General features: G+C 38.5%; 1 protein-coding gene across 1 annotated transcript in view; it reads right to left on the minus strand.

Annotated features, from left to right (window-relative positions):
• LMNB1 (lamin B1) overlaps positions 1-20508 on the minus strand; it is a 53169-nt gene that overhangs the window by 22432 nt on the left and 10229 nt on the right. The window contains exons 2-4 of the mRNA XM_044228491.1: positions 4396-4552; positions 3651-3776; positions 630-800 (exon numbers count right to left, since the gene is read on the minus strand). Of these exons, the coding sequence (XP_044084426.1) occupies positions 630-800; positions 3651-3776; positions 4396-4552 (454 nt within the window). The remainder of the gene's footprint in view (positions 1-629; positions 801-3650; positions 3777-4395; positions 4553-20508) is intronic.

Raw genomic sequence — 20508 nt, forward strand, 5'->3', positions numbered from 1 at the left:
ACAATACCTCTATGACCTTAATTTTCTAAGTCTTCACTGATTAACTCTCTTTAATCAAATCATGCCACATTTAACACACTGGGATAAAACCATTTACTAGGAAAGCCTGTACTCACTGGTGTTAAAGATTTTTGCATGATCTGCATGTACACACGTGAGAAGTTTCTAGGATATTTTTTTAAATGAGTAAAAGTGGCAGAGGAAGAAATCTCAGAGACTTTCACTTGGCCCAAAGTGTGGCGGTCACAAACTATGTACAGTGACGCCATGGAAGTCTGATGAGGTGCTGCCCGGCACTCATGGTTAACTGGATGCACAGGACAGCGGAATCAGCACGTGCTGTGGGAACAAAAGAATTTTCAGAAGCTTAGGGTTCGCTACTATGACATGACACATGTGATCGATTGGACAGAAAGGCACACCTTAACCTCTGATAAAAGTGAAATAACTCTACTTTCTTTGAATAATTTCTAGTAACATTTACTTGACAGAATTTTTTTTAAGTCCATTTTCTATTCTCAGAGAGACTAGGGGAACTCATTGAAGAAAATTAGAACCAAGCAGACATCAAGTCACACTCCTGCGGGTGAGTTTAGTAAGGGTTCTGGGCACTCAGGGAGACCACTCACTTTGGCATGGTAAGTCTGCTCCAGCTCCTCCTTGTACAGCTTCACTTGGGCATCGTGCTGTTCTCGCATCTCATGAAGGGCCTGAGCCAGCTTATACTCATACTCTATCTGACGTCCAGAATCCACCTCTACTAAGCGAGTTTCATGCTTCCGTCTGGTCTCATTGATCTCCTGGGGGAAAGATCACAGAAAACCAAGTTAACCTCCCACAGTTGCCCTGGGACACGTCTCCGCAACATCAGGGCCATATGAAGTATTAAAACCACCTCCTTGGGTGTGTCCTAGAGCAGCCATGTGAACAGACCTATTTTTGCCTTTGTTTTCAAACGATAAGATTTTTGAGCTAGAACCAACAACAGAAGTGGGGGTGGCAGCTAAAGACCTAAGAATTTTATCTTTCTTATCAGTGGCATAGCTACGTATTTCTCTGAAGACAAGAAATGGCCTGGAAGCACTACACTACCATGAAATCATACACTAACTATGTACACTGAATGGTCATTGTTTTTCTAAACTGGTATGATGATGATCCTAAGGATGTCTCCAGAAAAAATGCACATGAAAAGTTAAACTGGCCGCTCAGAAAAATTAACTAGAAGATTTATGCTTAACATAACTATTTTCTTAAACATACTAAGAATGCAATAGGCAGAGCAAGTTAATTTATGTGCCTTATGTTAACAGCTGGTGCTAAGGTATCAGTATCAATAGATCTGGAAACATATTACCAATATTACTTTATTCTCTTAAGTACATATGACCATTCACTATTAAATAACAGAATTAGTAGGCATAGTCCTTCAATTCAGGTTTTAAGGACTATCCAAAACTAAAATGCTTAGGAACCCCAGTCCAAGAATAAAATTTCCATTCCAGCTTCTAGCTCTGAAAATACAACAATTTGTCTTTAATGGCAATAATTAAAGAGCCCACAAGAGGGGGATATTACCCACTGATGTTTGTTCCTGGTCTTCCTCCTGCATATGGCTCCCTAGGCATTTCTTCATCTTTCTTTTAACTGCTCATTGCAGAGGAAAATGCACTTGACAGAATCCGAAAACCAGGGTTCAGATTCCAGTTCTGTTACTAACCTCCCAGGGCTCATATATATTTAATGAAGCAAATGACACGTAAATCATGTAAATAAAAGGTTTAGTTCAACAAGTAATTTTGCCCTTTATCTACCTCCTTTCCTCCTCTTCCTGTTTTCCTTTTTCCTCTTTCTCACTCGCTTAACTGCTCATAATAAGAAACTGAAATATATTTATTGAATAGAATTATATCCTCTATGTTAAATAAAAAAGAAGAGGAATATTTTAAGTCCATTCTCAGAAAGGCAAACATCAAAATATTCAAAGGTGAAAAAAAAATTCAAAGATGCTACGCAACCTAAAAATACTCAGTTACTTTTTTTTATTATTTCATAAAGAATCAATGACTTGCAATTAAACAAACAAAAAATACCCTACTCTTGGTTTAAAGATACAGGAGTCCACACATAGCATAAAAACTAAGTAATGATATATCACAAGCAATTTTATCAAAACAAACAAAAATATAAGACAACTTAATACAAAAATGCCTCCATTTATAAAACAAAACTGTAGTTAACAATTATGTGATAGTATTCACTATACTTCATACAGGGAACTTCTGCACAAAATATTCCACTTTGATTGTCACTATTCCCCCAAAAGAAAAGAGCAGGTATTAGTTATTTCATTTTTAAATAAATGACTCAAGAGTTATCCAAAGTCTGTTTGTCCAGTAAGTACACTGTGCCCTAACACCTGTATGTTTTAATAGAATGTAGTTGTAAAAATAGTCAAATTTCTATTATTTTTTCTCCAATTAACAAAAAGGAAATTTAAGTTCTATAATAATTCCCCATTTTTAAAGTAATTGTTAGTTGCTGTTCTCAAATTTATATTACTTCTAAAATCATTAAGTATTTAATTGCAGGTTCCATACCCTGGGTTAATTCCAGTCCTCTTCAATTTTGAGAAAATATACATTTCCCTTTCTTCAATTTTATTACTTATTTTTTTGGCAAAAATTGCTACCTTCATCTGCCAAGGCTTGACCACAGAGACTATTTTAAAATATATATATCTAACTATAAGTGCTGTGGGTAGCCTGCCTTCAAGGTTGCCCCCAATGATGGCTGCCTCCTGACAGCCACACCCTTGTAGAATCCCCACCCACAGTGTATCATGGTTGGTCTATGTGATAAAGAGTGACAGTACGGGGCGCCTGGGTAGCTCAGTGGGTTAAAACCTCTGGCTCAGGTCATGATCCCAGGGTCCTGGGATCGAGCCCCTCATTGGGCTCTCTGCTCAGCGGGGAGCCTGCTTCCCCTTCTCTGTTCTGCCTGCCTCTCTGCCTACTTGTGATCTCTGTCAAATAGAGAAATAAAATCTTAAAAAAAAAAAGAGTGACAGTACACAACTTCTAGGCTTAGAAAAGTAACAGAAGACAATGCAGCTTCGGTCTTCTGCTCCCCCGCCCTCTCTCTCTCATCAATCATTCTTCTGGAAAGCCATAGCATAAGCAGCCCCAGGGAGAAGCCTATGATGAACTGGCTCTTCATACCAACAACCTGTGAATGAGCTCAGAGGCAGTTCTTCCAGTTCAGGCTGTAAGCCTAACTGTAACCTCATGAGAGACCCTATAACATATCCAATTCATGCAGTAAGGCAGCTCTCAGATTCTCCACCTTCAGAAACTGTGAGATAATAAAGATTTGTGGTTTTAAGTTGGTAAATTTAGAGTAATTTATTGGGCATCAAGAGATACTAATACAAATACTCAAAAAGGTTGAGAGTATTTAACCACTATGACCAAGCCCTTAGGAATTAGATAAAGTAAAATCACATCTCTTCATTGTAAGAGCCTGAATTCTTGTATACAATCTTACCTTGAATAATTTACCTATAAAATTTCTCCCTTTTTTTACTATACAGTTATAACAAAATATTTAGGATTCCTCCTTTCCTTAAAAAAATAAAATTGTATAGTTACCTCCTCATACATGTTTTTACGGAACTCCAAGTCCTCGGTGAGGCTCTGACAGCGATTCTCTAAATCCACTTTAAGTAAAGTTTCATCTGCTAACTGTTTTTTGGCAGCAGCTAAGGAGGCTTCCAACTAATATGCAGAGAAAGAATTGACAAAAAATCACATAGCAATTATTTAGTAACGAATTTAAGAGATACCTATGGACTGAATCAAATCATAAACTAAAACGTTTGTATCTTTTATCTGTGTATAAAAGTCTCTTACTATAACCTTTATCACAGAACCATGTGTCCAAATGCTGGTCCCACCAAGAGTGCCACACTGAAACACCTCTCAGATCTGGTAACTGGCAACAAGTAATGGACAAAGACCTACGAAGGATTTTAGCTACCACTTTCACTTGTTCCTGTGTGTGGAGCAATGTTAGGACTTTTTCTTTTCCTTTCTTTTCTTACATTTTGGTACAGTAATGAAACAGGTTTTGAGAGCAAGAAACAGAAAGAGCTTAAGCACAAGAGAAAGAAAGAAGAGCAGCAGTAAGATCTGCTTGACCCTGATAAAATGACTGAGAGGTGAAGATACTTCGCATGTTAGCTGCCTGAAGACTATCCTTCAGGGAAACCATAAATTTTTTTTTTTTAATTTTTAAATAAAAAATGTTTTAAGTTAATTCAGAAATCAAAGCACTCGACCCAGTCAGATGGGGAATTAACCTCCCAACAGGGCTTAAGACCAGCATTTGCCTTACCTGGGCGATCTGATCCTTCAGATCCTCCAAATCTCCCTCTAAACTTTTTTTGTCACCTAGTGCAGTGGCCAGAGCTGCATCTTTAGAATTCAGTGCGGCTTCATATTCTCGAAGCTTCATCTGGGCTCCATTAAGATCTGATTCTTTCTTAGCATAACTGTAAGACATTTGAAAAAGTGCAAGACATCAAATTACACCCCTGACCTGAAGCCGTCCCCCTCCCCGCCGAAGGGGAAACAAAAGATGCAGTTTAAATAAAGGCTACTACAGTCTACTAAAATTAGCAGAGCAATTCGGGAGCATTAAATCTAGAGTTTTGGTGGATAACAACTTTACCCTTCAATGATTTCCCTTCCAAGATTACTAATGACTCTAAATCAAAGAAGTCTACAGAACCAATGTATTCTTCGGGGCACCTGGGTGGCTCAGTGGGTTAAGCCTCTGCCTTTGGCTCAGGTCATGATCTCGGGTTCCTGGGATAGAGCCCCACATCAGGTTCTCTGCTCAGCAAGGATCCTGCCTCCCTCCCCTCTCTCTGCCTATCTCTCTGCCTACTTGTGATCTCTCTCTCTGTGTCGAGTAAATAAATAAAATCTTTTAAAAAAAAAAGAAAAAAGAATTTAGTATTCTTCTTAGTATAGAATTTAGAGTTCTATCATGTAGAATACGTCAAGTATAGTTGATATACAGTATTACATTAGTTTTCAGTGTACCACCTAGCCATCTGACATTCATATACATTTACAAAATGGTTACTAACTTGATAAATACAGCTACTATCTGTCACCATACAAAGGTACTATATTACTGAGCATATTCCTTGTGCTGTACTTTACATCCCCAAGAATTATTTACGACCACAAGTTTGTACTTCTTAATCCCCTTCACCTGTTTTGCCCAACCTGAACCCCCTCTGGCAACCATATTTGTTCTCCATATCGGAGTCTGTTTCTGTTTGACTTTATATAAGCTCCCTTAATATTACATATGAACTCACTGGACCCAAGCTTGCAAAATACATTCCATTTCTTACATAAGATGTTATTTTAAGATTTCCTTAACTTACAGATAAGGGCCTTCCTAATATGTTGAGGAAAAATTATTTCAGTTTCTACTATTAATTACAAAAATGAGGTTTGAATTGAGGTTTCGTTTTCTTCCAAAATACCATTTCTTGGGGCCTCTGGGTGGCTCAGTCAGTTAAGCATCTGACTTTTGATTTTGGCTCAGGTCATGATCTCAGCGTCGTGAGGTGGAGCCCCGTGGCGAGCTCTGCACTCAGGAGGGAGTCTGTCTGGAGATTTTCTCTTTCCCTTTACCCCCTCCCCCAATTCAAGCATGTGAGCTCTCTCTCTCTCAAATGAATAAATAAATCTTTAAATGAACAAACAGAAAAATAAAGTATCACTTTTTATTAAATATAGTTCTATATTATAGAATGAAATTTCCTTTGGATATATTTTGTCAAATAATTCTTTAAACAAATAATTTTTTCATTCCAAATAATTGTTATCATTAATTGGTGGCCCTGGGAGAGCCTTAATACCAAAATTCTCAGTAACAATTCTTAATTAAAACAGATATTATAGAAGAGTATTTCTACAACTGATGTTTGAGAATGTGCTACAAGAATCCTCAGTTAACAGGAATTCTCAAAATAATATTTTATTATCCAAATAAAATGAAGAAAACTGTCTCAAAAGATAAGCACATATAATTTAAAGAGAAGAGTTAATAGTATTCTTCTCTTACTCGTTTTGGCATCATAAAACAACTATATACATAAAATCTCAGCAATCCTCTATCAGTATTTTTCTTAATTCCTGTATTTTTCAAAACCACAAGATGGCATCCTTTCACTGATGATTCAATTAGGAGGAGAAAAAAAATCAGCTGTTCAAAAAAAAAGAAGCAACCCTATACAGTCATTAATTTATAACAAAAATGTCCAGTTCAGGGGTGCCTGGGTGGCTCAATGGGTTAAAGCCTCTGCCTTCAGCTCAGGTCTTGATCCTGGGGTCCTGGGATGGAGCCCCGCATCAGGCTCTCTGCTCTCTCTCTCTCTGCCTGCCTCTGCATACTTGTGATCTCGGTCTGTCAAATAAAAAATAAATAAAATCTTAAAAAAGAAAAATGGCCAGTTCATGGAAGGGCTGGGTTCTGAAGCTGGGAATTCATTAGAACAATCATTGCTTGTGAGGAACAATTCTGTCCCACTACATAAATGAGCAGAGCTGGGCAGGAATATATTTCATAAAACATATGATTTAAAACAAAATCATATTTCATAGAGTATTACACTTTATTCACAAAAGCTACTGGCTTAAAATTACTTAACAAAAGTTAAGTACAAAAAAATTCTATCCACTATCCAATCCACCACTACCCAATATTTAAATCTCAGATCATAATGTGGTACTTACAAATGCGATATCTCTTGGCAAGGTCAACCTGTGCTTCCCAGAAACCAAAAAGGCCTACCAGGAAGGATACAGAATTTTTAAAACTCCCATCAATTTTAGAGGCTACTGCATGTTCTCTTTGGTATCATTGATTTAATGGATAATAAAACATGCACATTTTGAAATTCAGAATGTTACTCTTCAAGCCAAAGACACCGCACATCTAGAAGAATACAGGAAATACATGAAGCCAAAATTAAGAACATTAAGAATAATTAGAACATGGTAATTTCCTCAACAACGATCAAGACCAAATGACACCAAGGAGTGGTGGGGGTGCCTGGCTGGCTCAGTCGGTAGAGCCTCTGACCCTTGGTATCAGGGTAGTGAGTTCAAGCCCCATGTCGGTCACAGAGCCTACTTTAAAAAAAAAAAAAAAAAAAAGATTAAGGAGTGATGGAATAAAAGGGATGAGAGTAGGATATGCTATTAATTTGTGGTACCTTGAGCCACCAATAACACCACTTGAAACTGCTGTCAAGTTCTTAGTTGCTTATACTATCAATCTGTAAAAATATGTTATTCTACTATAAATTCTTTAAAGAATTAATTTCTTAAAGAATATAAATTATAATTATACATAATATATAAATTATATTCTATAAAGAATATAAAGAATTATATTTTTAGTTAAAGAACAGAATTCTTTAAAGCTCTTTCACATAAGAGAACAAAGTAGACAGATACGAATCAGAAGCTGAAAATGTACTTAAAATTTAAAATTGCAAATAAAAGCTAACTTTATGTGCCCTGGCTCAAGAGGGATCCTAGGACTCTAGGATCATGACCTGAGCCGAAGGCAGGCACTTAACCAACTGAGCCATCCAGGCACCCTATTTTGGAAATGTTGTTGTTGTTGTTGGAAATTTTTTTTTGTTTGGAAATTCTTTTTGTTGTTGTTATTGTTGTTTATTTTTTTTAAAAGGTTTTATTTATCAGAAAGAGAGAGTACAAGCAAAGGGAGAGGCAGGCAGAGGGAAAAGCAGGCTCCCTGCTAAGCAGGGAGCCTGATGTGGACTCGATCCCAAGACCCTGGGATCAAGACCTGAGCCAAAGGCAGACACTTAATCAACTGAACCACTCAGGCATCCCTATTTTGGAAATTCTTAAAAGAAATTCCCCCATACACTCCCCAGAGAAAGTTACCCTGCTTTTTTATGGTATATAGTGTGTTTTTTCCTAGAAGAAAAAAATAACTATGAGACTTCTATAATCTCTAAAATTCACATACCCAAATGCCCTCCTTATCATCTTACCAATTACCATAAAAAAGTTAAGACTACATGCAAGTCTCCATCTAATAAGCTATGAATCAGTGAGTTTTATATGGCACATAAGTTGCCAATACCAAGGACACATGGGGGCCATGCAGAAAGTTACATAATTTTATCATAGTTCTAACTGCATCATTATTGTTCATTCATTACATATGACACAGGAAGTCTTGATCTAATTATCAGCACTTTAGTCAAAGTACAGAAACCTGCAGAAATGACATCCTAAAACATACAAAACACATTAATTGGCTGCAGCCACCACTTAAGCAGAGTCACATCTGGCAATGCCCTGGAAGAAAGCCCAACTTAATCCAAAGTTATGAGAAGCTATCACTTAAGGGGTTGGTGGGCATTATTCTTGGACAATATTTCTTAACTGGATTTGCTCTGACTTACCCTGACTAAGCTATTCCCACACCTCGAGAAAAAGACACCTTTCTATGTTTTCGTTTTTATTCACAATGTGAATCTAACACTAGAAATATACACACTGCTGAATTTAAGTCAAAAACATACCCATTTACATAGACGTTTACAGAAGAACCAAAACTCCAAATGCAGCCAAGAAAACTTTTATAAAATGTAACTGACACTATTCCATTCTAATGGAGAACTTCATCCCTTTATAAAAATAATTAGCTTTTACTTCAAGAAAACTTCAATTTCACCAGTCATAATAAGTTAACCAGGTCTAATCAAATATCTGACCATTAAAAACATAATCAGCTTGACAGGATACACTTACATCTCTCTCTCTCTCTCTCTCTCTTTTTTTTTTAAGATTTTATTTATTTATTTGACAGAGATCACAAGCAGAAAAAGAGGGTAGGGGGAAGCAGGCTCCCTGCTGAGCAGAGAGCCCAATGTGGGGCTCCATCCCAGGACCCTGAGATCATTACCTGAGCTGAAGGCAGAGGCTTAACCCACTGAGCCACCCAGGTGCCCCTACACTTATATTTCGGTTAACATTCTATAATAGCGACTCAAGAGTAACAGCCATAGCTTGGAGGATACAACATGGAGGTACCTTCCCAAAAGAACCTGGTACCTACCAATAACCTCTGGGACCCATCCCTACTATCTCCTGAGGCCTAAAGGGCTAACCTAAATACATCTGCTTACTTGTCACTTTCTGAATTGCTCCTGACCATCCCCTATGACCAGAAACACCACTATACTTCACTGCTTTCGTCATCTTGGTATTCTAGTCTACCACCTCTTTGACCTTGACTTGTTTTAGGATTATAATTTCAACCTTGGGTTCTGCACTGAACTACGTGGCTCTGGAACTCAGTGCTGGAACTGGCTTAGATATTTGTACTACCCCTTCCATATGAACAAGTCTCCTACTCCTTCAATATTCTTCATTTGCCTAAGTGTACCCAATGCCGACAAGCCCCACCAATGAAGAAATGGGAGATTCAAAAATGCACTCAATTAGAGAGTCACTAGAAAATGAATGCACAATGTAGCTCTTGGGGAAACATATTATTACTAGGTAATAAATGTAGAGCACATTTTATTTTATTTTTTAAGATTTTATTCTTTCTTTCTTTCTTTATTTGAGAGAGAGTGAGACAGTGACAGAGGCAGAGCGAGTAGCAGGCTGCCCACTGAGCAGGGAGCCCAATGCCAGGCTGATCCTATAACCCCAAGATCAAGACCCAAGCAGAAGGCAGACAGTTAACAAACTGAGCCACCCAGCCGCCCCAGAGCCCTTTTTAAATAAAGTCACACTACATATACATAACACAGAGAAAACCACTCAAGATCTAGTTAAGCATATGACAGTAACTACTTACAAATGAATTAGTTAAGTATACTGTAATTGTAAACACTTGAAAAATTAGATTAGCCACTTCAACAGGGTCAAATAACTAGTATGGAACAGAAATCTAAAAGTAAACTTACAGGGACACATACTTGGAACATAATCTGAAACTCATTACAAAATAGTTTAAGCAATGGGAAATTACTGCCCTTCTGTTTACATTTTGTTGCTCACACAGGTCAGTTTACATCACAAATGCTCAGCTGAGGTACTTAGCTTCTCTTTATCACCTAAAATGTATCTGTTTTTTTGTTTGTTTGTTTTAAAGATTTTATTTATTAATTTGACAGACAGAGATCACAAGTAGGCAGAGAGGCAGGCAGAGAGAGAGGAGGAAGCAGGCTCCCTGCTGAGCAGAGAGCCCGATGTGGGGCTCAATCCCAGGACCCTGGGATCACGACCTAAGCCAAAGGCAGAGGCTTTTAACCCACTGAGCCACCCAGGCGCCCCTGCAATGTATCTGTTAACAAAGCATCTGTGTTCACTTTCAAGACAGGAACTGTAACATGCTTGGGTCTGGTTTTCTTCTTTCACGGTTGCCATAATTTTCAGTATTTTCTCAAATAATTTTGTCCTTGTTCCTTGATTGTCGTATTACAGAAATGTAAGTACAAAGAGTTATATTAAGCAATTCAAAGTAAGAGACCTAAATTATAGATGACCCCTGAGTTGGTCTAACAGTTTCCGGATAGTATATGTCATTTCCAAGAAATTCACCAAAGATTATTATACTGCATATATTCAAAAGTGGACAAGAGTTCAGTAAATGACTGCTAAAATCTGTTGGAAAGGTGTGTTCTTATAGAAATCCAAGCTGGGCGCCTGGGTGGCTCAGTGGGTTAAACCTCTGCCTTCAGCTCAGGTCATGGTCTTAGGGTCTTGGGATCAAGCCCCACATCAGGCTCTCTGCTCAGCGGGGAGCCTGCTCCCTGCCCCCCCACCCTACCCCCACCCCCGTCCGCCTGCCTCTCTGCCTACTTGTGATCTCTCTCTCTCTGTCAAAGAAATAAACAAAATCTTTTTAAAAAATCCATCCAAGTTATAATACTGATAGACTTAAGAATACAGAATTTTAGAAGCTACAAATTAAAAAAAAAATAAACTAGACAAAGGAATATTCATGTTTATAGAGATCAAAGATGGAAATATAATTATGTGGGGCTTTACTGCTTTAACATGTTAGGCAAAAGAACAGCTTAAGAAAACCAAAAACACACCACTCTTCAGTCAGTTTTAAATTCCACTCGTATTATTCTATAGCAAAATACTATGCAACCCTCTGCTTGCTTAGATCACGTCCTAGCAATTGTGAGAAGCTATTACACATTGTCAGGTTCATCTTATAAAATAAGACACTCAACAAATACAGATTGAGAATTTTCCCTAATGCACATATTGTAATATCCTAGGTAGAAAGGAAAAGATAGATAAAAGAAAATGAAAAAGAACACAAGAAACCCATGCCAACAACACCCTTTCTTTGTTCAGCTGCCTTTCTTAACTCAGCACTAACACTTCACTTCAGGACCATTCTTATTTAGGAAAACATATAAATTACAGGGGGTAAAAGGAAAAAGCCGTTTAGTTTTTCCCCTGCAATCAGATAACATAACAGAAATCACTCTATATGAAACTGTTACCTCTAATCATAACCAAAAAACAAGGGATTTTTAAATCCCTCAGCAGAGACCTACTCTACATGGACAGCCAAGGCAATCAGGCCCAGCTGTTTGAGCTCTGTACTTTAATGTCCTGTAAGGTTCTTCTGAACACATGTCTGGTGGCAGCTGAATGCCACTCAACACTAGAGCAATTATGCAAGTGACTATCAATATAGCTTCTGAGGCTCTCTTCACACCTAGAATTCACAATTAACATGACTTTTATTATCTAGCCATGGTTCAGACTTTAAAAAAACCAAAACTTCACTTTGAATTTAACATAAGGATTATTATTAAGCCCAAACACAAACCTTCTGTCTTAAAACTAAACTATTTCATAATTACAGACTGAAAATGCATATTAAATATGCATCTGCTCTAACATTCATTCTCCAGCTTCAATTATGTCCCCAAAGTATCCTACCTTTCAAAGGAAAAAGGAATGTGACCCACAATATTTTTATTGAGGAAATTTAATGAATTCCCCTGCAATTAAGATAAATGTAACACACAAAATTTCTAGTAAGTTCTATGATCACAATTTCTACTAACATGGTCTCCTCTGGTGCTAGTAAAAAGACTAAGATGCTTTTGCACAAACTCAAAAGCTGCAATGGATCATTTCTGGTGGTAACAAAATTCAGCTATTCATTCAGTAAACGGAGCAGTCAACAAATTAGCAACAACCTAATCAGAATCAAGCAAACCCTAACTGATACCAGCTTATAATTAGGAAAAAATACTAAGTAAGACTTAAAATGGACCACAGAACCATTTATTTGAAAAGAGATTCGCATATATAGTTACTTCTGTGCTTGCTTACAGGGCATGCTTAGAGCTTAAATCCTAATAGAAAATGACTTCTTGGGGAGAAAAAAACAATCAATAAAATCAATAACCACAACTGTGTGCCAGGCCATTGATCTGAGGGCTTGGAAACCAGCAGTGAACAAAATGTAACAAGTCCCTGCGTTTATGGAAGGTACTTTCTAGTGGGTAGAGGCACATAATAAACAAACTAATATATGGAAGAGTTAAGCAATATTTTGAAGAAAATTAAACCAGAATAATCAGTTAGAAATTAACAGTATGTTTAGTTATTTTACCACTCCTCCATGGGTTTCATGCAATCTCACAGGAAAATAGCCTCCTACAAAAATAGTAATCACTAAGTCAATAATTATCTTAGGAGAGCCTAGAGAGTGCTAGAAAAATGTACTGATACAATAGTAAACAAAGTCAGACACTAACCTCATCCACAAAGAGATTCCACTCTCATAAGGAAATCAATCATAAAGAATTATCTTAATCAACCATTAAATTTGTCAGCAAATCTCCTCAGCAAGTGCTAGGAAAGAGAAGAAAAATACAGAATGCTACAAGAGTACATGATATAGGGTGCCTAGCTGGCTCAGTCATTAAGCATTTGCCTTCGGCCACCGTCCTGGGATTGAGCCCCACATCAGGTTCCCTGCTCACTGGGAATCCTGCTTCTCCCTCTCCCACTTCCCCTGCTTGTGTTCCCTCTCCCTTGCTGTCTGTCAAATAAATAAATATAATCTTAAAAAAAAAAAAGGAGTACATGATATAGCTTCTGGATAGAAATGTCACATTCAACACAATTTCATTGTTCTATTCATTCTTCATTCTAGAAACCCAACTAAAACAGCAAAGGCACAAATCCATTATGAAAAAAGTAAAGAGGAAATGACAAAAACACGGATGTGAAACGAGTGAAATGAGGGAAAATGAGCTTGACCAACACAAGAGTGCTCAATCCTAAGCCAGACACAGGGACACCTGAGAAGTAACCTACTTTATACTACAGATGCTTGTTGATAACAAGACATACCTTGGTAACTCTGAGGCAGAACTAGCTGAAAATCTATTAGGAGGCAGACAACTTCTCCATACTACGCCCCAGGGCCCAAAGACCCTCATCCACCATGGCAAAGGATGAAAAGTTTACTAAGTAAGGTAAGCAGAATCTTAGATCAGGCAGTCACACAACACACCCAAAGGCAGCAGTACCATACCACAAAAATAAGGGAATTTGGTGGACTTGTACAGACGCTGATATCCCCTTTCAAGCTACCAGAAAGGTAGGCAGCTAAACCCCAGAAAACCGAAAACACTGACAGTAGGTGTTCCCAATGAAATGATCCTGCCATTTCACCCACAGTGAAGCTTGCTCAAGAAGCCCCACTCATGCACACAGCTTTCCATCAGATTCTGAACACCATTCCTGAGTATAAAGGAGTCATCAAACTTCTGAGAAAAACTCTCACTGTGGATTAACTCACCCAACGTCCATTCTACCCTCCCAGCTCTGCTTTCCCAAACTGGAAAGCTAAAAAATGCCATTTTCCAGAATCTCTTGCAGGTGGGATTCTGGAGGAAAATGAAATACTCTAATACATCTGTAAGAGATATGGAATTTTTTTGTTTTTTTAGATTCCTCAGGATTTCCTATGAAATCATGCCATCTACAAATAGAGACAGTTTTGCCACTTCTTTCCTAATCTGGATGCCTTTTATTTCCTTTACTTGCCTAACTGCCCCAGCTAGAAACTCCAGTACAATGTTGAATGTTAAGTGGTGTGACTGGGCATCCTTGTCTTGTTCCTGATCTTAGGAAGAAAGCACCCAGTCTTCACCATTAAGTGTGATACTAGTCATAAATTTTTTATAGATACTCTTTGTCAGGTTAAGAAGTTTCCTTTCATCCCTCATCTGAGTATTTTTATCATGAAAGAGCAACGCACTTTGTCAAATGTTTTTTATGCATCTATTGAGATGGTTGTTGTCCTTCATTCTAGTAATATGGTTTATTGCAGTACTGACGCACAGACTGAACCAACGCTGCATTCCCAAGATAAGACCCACTTGGTGATAGTATGTAGTCCTTTTACAAGGGGGTAGGTTTGGTTTGCTACTATTTCATTCATGGAAATTTTGCACTGCTCCTCATAAGAGACACTGCTTTGTGACATTTTTGCAGTCTGAAGTTTCTCCAAAACAGTGGTCCAATGTTCATTCTCCAGTTTGCTGGGTCATGGGGCAGGTGTTGGTACCAACAGTAGTGGCAGCTTCCTGATTCTGAACTGTAGTACACACTGTTTGTTTGTTTGTTTAAGTTCAGTGGCTCCAGTGGTGGTCTCAGACATAAAAGTTCCCAAAATCTATAGCATCCTAGGCATCATTCCAACACCTCTAACCCTTCTAATGATTTTTTCCAAGCACCTGCATTCCATATCGTTTTCTTTTCTGCTTAAAATATCTAGTAGTTTCCATTTCCTGCACTAACACATGCAAGGACCTAAAAAAATAGAAAAAAAAAATTAATGTGGAGCACAAAGGAACAGGGAATTAAGTAAAGACTTCTGAAAAGGTAAGAGAAGTACTGCATCCATGAAATCTATTCACAACAGTATAAAGAAACATCAAGAGACTACAAAGTTATGAAAAATTTGTAACAGAACAGCAAAAACTGGAAGATAAAATTGAGAGTATTCAGGAGAAAAAAATTTTTAAATAAGAACACTAAAGAATCAATTTAAGAAGTCCAACATCTGAATAATAAAAGAGTCTCAGAAAGTAATAAAATAGGAGAAAATCATGAATAAAATCATTTTTTGAAGTTGCCAAGGACTAAGGACATGAATTTCCAGACTGAAAACTATCACCATGTGACCATCAAATTGGAAGAAAAAAAGATCCACACCAACAAACATCCTTAAGAAATTTCAGAACTGAGGGCACCTGGGTGGTAAAGTCAGTCAAGCATCTAATTCTTGGTTTCTGCACAGGTCATGATCTCAGAGTTATGAGTGAGATTGAGTCCTGTATCCAGCTCCACACTGGGCATGGAATCTGCTTGAGATTCTCTCTCCCTCTCCTTGTGCCCCTACCCCTGCCTGTATGCTGGTATGCCTCTCTCTCTCTCAAATGAATAAAATCTTTTTTTATTCATTCGAGAGAGAGAGTGAGCATGAGCAGAGGACAGAAGAAGAGGTAGAGGGAGTAGCAGGGAGCCCAACAGGGGGCTTGATCCCAGGACCCTGAGATCATGACCTGAGCCTAAAGCAGACGCTTAACCAACTGAGCCACCCAGGTGCCCAAATCAATAAATCTTAAGAAAGAAAGAAAGAAATTTTAGAACTGGACCTTAAAAAGAAGATGCTACAAACTTTCTGATTTTTCACTCAGTACTTCTTAGCAACAACAAAAGCTAGAGAACTATAAAGCATGCCTTCAAAATCCTTAGGAAATGTACTTTACAACTTAAAATTCTATATCCAAACTATCAATGTTTAGGCAATACAACTAGCCTAGAGAAGAGCACAAGGCTCTGAACGCTATTTCTTCAATAACATAAAACTAATTAAAAAAAAAACCCTCATGATTCTAAATAACTTGATGGTTTAACGGTATCAAGTCTTTCTATATAAATTAGACAAAACTGGGATGCCTGGGTGGCTCAGTTGGTTAAGCAGCTGCCTTCGGCTCAGGTCATGATCCCAGCATCCTGGGATCGAGTCCCACATCGGGCTCCTTGCTCCGCAGGGAGCCTGCTTCTCCCTCTGCCTCTGCCTGCCTCTCTGTCTGCCTGTGGTTGCTCTCTCTCCCTCTCTCTCTGACAAATAAATAAATAAAATCTTTAAAAAAAAAAATTAGACAAAACTAAGTGGGAAAAAAATGCTATTTTCATAGGTAATCGAAAGGTGGTACAGGGAAGAAAAACTAAGGGTAATACTCTAATGAGTTCTGTTGGAGATTATGTTCAGAGTACGTACAGGTTTGGCTGCCAAACACAGTATATGTGTTCCTGAGAATTTAAATTTTGCAGACACTAGAGTAATAAATCAAATGGAAAAATAAAGTTGGAACAACCCTCTCAAACCCTATGCAGTTTTGTAGCCAGAGCACCAGCAGTAACATCAATAATTAATGATTAGTACCTCAGGAGAGGACTTGGACAACCCTGGTAAGGAGTTTAACATGGCTCCAACTACCTGGAGAGATGCTGATAAATGCACAGGAGGAGTCATGCTGCCTTGCAGGAATGGAGACAATAAAGACAGAAGTAGAGCTCTGAACACACCACTGCCTATAAGAGCAAAGGGGATGTACCTCTCTGGGAGAGGGAAACCCGGGAACAGGCACTCACTTTGGATTTTCTTAAAATAAAGCTGAAAAGCAGAAACAGACCCATAAATATAAAGAAGAAACTGAAGGTTGCCAGAGGGCAGCATGGGGCGGGGGTGGACAAAATGGAGGAGGGGAAATGGGATAGAGGCTTCTAGTCATGGAATGAATGAGTCAGAGATGAAAGGTACAGTATAGGGAATAAGGTCACTGGTGCTATAACAGTTGTACAATGGTACTGAAATAGTTAAATGGTAACAGATGGTAGCTACACTTGTAGTGAACATAGCACTAAGCACAGAATTGTGAAATCACTATGTTGTACACCTGAAACTAATATAACACTGTGTGTCAAGTATACTTCAATTAAGAAATAAAAAATAGTAAGGGGTGCCTGGGTGGTTCAGCCAGTTAAGTGTCTGCCTTTGGCTCAGGTCATGATCTCAGGGTCCTGGGATTAAGCCCCACGTGGGAGTCCCTGCTCGGTGGGGAGTCTGCTTCTCCCTCTCCCTCTGCTGCTCCCCACTCCCCGCTCATCCTCTCACCTGTGCCCTCTCTCTCAAATAAATAAAAAAATCTTCAAAATAAAATTAAAAATAATAAAAATAAAATAACGAAATAGAGCTGAAAGTGGAACTGAAGGCTTTCTTACCTTTGAACTCTATTCTTTTTTTTTTTTTAAGATTTATTTATATATTTATTTGACAGATAGAGATCACAAGTAGGCAGAGAGGCAGGCGGGGGGTGGGGGGGGAGAGCAGGCTCCCTACTGAGCAGAGAGACCCACACAGGGCTCGATCCCAGGACCCTGAGATCATGACCTGAGCTGAACGCAGAGGCTTTAACCCACTGAGCCACCCAGGCCCCCATGAACTCTATTCTTGATATTCCAGTTCCCCTTTACTAGAAAAAGTCATGTATAAATCAGTACAACCTACAATTACAATAATATCATCTCTGTACTTAAAAGTCATATTTGAGCTAATTGGTGTTAAAGAAGCATTTGTAGCAACACACTGAATTAATATTTTAAATACCAAAAACGGATCTAAACCAATCTAAACTAAAATGTAATTACTAGGAGGATAATGGGAAGCAAATATATTATGGATAATAGAATGAAGAACTCAATTTCTCATCTTCCATAGCACAAAGTCATTTAGATACAGAGATAAATACCAAATGAGCAGTGAAAATAAATGAAGGTAACATTTTTTCATGAGAAGCCTTGAGTGAACTATTAGTTCTTAAATTATGCACACACATACTTACTGCTGGGTAGTCGTAGGTTGGTTGGTTTGTTTTTTAAGGCTCATAGCAAAAACATCTGATAGGGAAGACTTCCCTAAAAAGTGGATACAGTGGACATCTGCGAGATAAGAAATTAACCCAATGATGAAAGAAGCCCAGGCAAAGGAAAGCGCTTTTGCAAAGTTGCTATTAAGAGGGAGCATGGTAAACAGGGTTGAATAAAAGACTTCACAGAGAGGGAAGAGAGCAAGACCAAGTATGGTGAGAGACGAAGCTGGAATCAGAGAGGAGCCAGCTCATGCAGGGAAGAACTTTGAGGGAGGATGACCACTAAGTCCCAGTTTGCCCAGGACAATTTCCATTCATGCCAGTTGTCCCAGCATAATTTATAGCTCCCCCTTTCACACATACAAGTACCCCTATTTGGACACTAACTTTCATGGTCACCCTGCAATTGGGTAATACTGAGGTAGTTTTAGTCTTTATCCTAGAAGCTACTCAAGTGTTTTAATTTTAAGCAAAGGAGGTGAAGTGCATTATCAGAAAGATAAGTGTTCTGGTCCCCTACCCAATGTTTTATGACATAAAGTTCAACTGAGAATTACTTTAAATAAACCTTTAAGAATATCTCCTCTTCAGAGCCAACATTCTTGTACAAGTGATCTCACAATCTCTTCCCACTCCTTCCTTAATTACCCCACTTCCTTTGATCCTACTGCCCTTTACTAGCATTAGGCACTCCTCACAATCAACAGTAATCGTCCAGCCACCCAAGTTAATAGATACTTTTAGGCCTTATCCAACCAAAACTACACTAGCATTCCTTCATAAATCTCCTTGTCCTATGACTCAACCCTTGTTCTACTTTTCTATTACGCACCACCTCTACTGTGGGTTTTCCTTTCTCTACATAATCCTATGTAGATGTTTTCCATGTCTTTGCCCCTCCTCTCTTTTGTCTTTATCCGCAAATATCACCATGTTCCTAAAACTATACTTCCATTCAAAGTCTCTTCTCAGAAGAGAAAGAGAAAGTACTCCAGGAAAGTACTCTAGACTGCCAGCTAACAAGTCTGACAAACACCACTAGTTCACCACTAACCCGGAGCGGGTTCTCTGAACCAGCTCCCTATTCATCACACTCTAAGAGCAACACTCCTGAGGTGCCCATGGAGTGGAGAGTCACCCTAGACTTTTCTCCCCAATCTCCCATGCTTAGCATCTCTTAAATCCACTTTCTGTCCTTTCCCACTGCCTTTCTGAATTCAGGGATCACCTCATAACTTCCCAAGTGTCCTTACGGATGTTTTACCTCTACTCTCCACAGAATGGCCAGAACATTCATCCATTCATGTCACTTTTTCCTTGAGGTTCCTCATTTATTAAAATTCAACTGTCCTCTACCACATACATACATACATACATATATATTGCTCTAGTTAGATGAAACTACCTGCCATTCAGGAAAACACCCTCTCCTAATGTTTTCCAGCCAATTCATACTTACTTAGCTCCCAATACTTAGCTCAGACCTCAATGCCTCCCCAGTTCCCTTGGGATGTCTTCCAAAACTTCAAAAGGCTCCTGGTTTGCTTTGCTCGTAGTCGTTTCCTCCAGAGCACCATGTGGATACCTGCCATCATAACACTTATTTCACTGTACCAATGTACTACATTTACAGTATCACAATAGCATAGTGTTTGTTTTCTGCCTTGCCCACAAAACAGTCCTGATGTTGGGATTACAGGAAATGACAAAGGGGGGCAGGGGGTACCTGGTTGGCTCAGTCAGTGGAGCATGTGACTCTTGATCTCTGGGTCATGAGTTCAAGCATCACGCTGAGCACAGAGTTTACTTTAAAAAAAATAATTGAAATGATCAATGTAAAAACTCTCTGGCAATGCTAGAAGACAAAACTAGGACTTACACCAGTTCTACCATTTATCTGCTAAGTTCTTTGAGCCTCAAGTCTCCTCATTCATCAAACAGGGTTATCATAAGGCTTAAAAGACAGTGTCCATAAAGCATCTAGCATCGTGCCTGGCGAACATGTTAAGTATGAAGTAAATGCTAGCACTTTCTGTTCCATATCTTGCACAACTACTTTAATCTCCGCAGTTCTCAATTTCTGTATCCACAAAATAAGCTGGTAAGATAAAATGATCCAAGACCTCTTCTAGCAGCAAAAGGGTTCTAATTCTACCTATGATCAATAAATTCAAATTTTTGCCATGAAGGCAAAAAGTTAAAATTTAAAAGGACAAGGTAAACAGATTAGCTAGGGAAAACAGTATTTAACATCTAGGGCTACACCGAAAGTATCAGCAAAAACAGAAGATTATAATGTGCATTTTGATTGACCCCTTTATACCAACAACATTAGCATTACAATATAAAAATGGTCAAGAACTTGGGGCACCTGGGTGGCTCAGTTGGTTAAGCGTGTGACTTGATTTCCACTCAAGTCACGACCTGAGATCAAA

This window comes from Neovison vison, chromosome 1 (assembly GCF_020171115.1).
Source record: "Neovison vison isolate M4711 chromosome 1, ASM_NN_V1, whole genome shotgun sequence".
NCBI lineage: Eukaryota > Metazoa > Chordata > Mammalia > Carnivora > Mustelidae > Neogale > Neogale vison.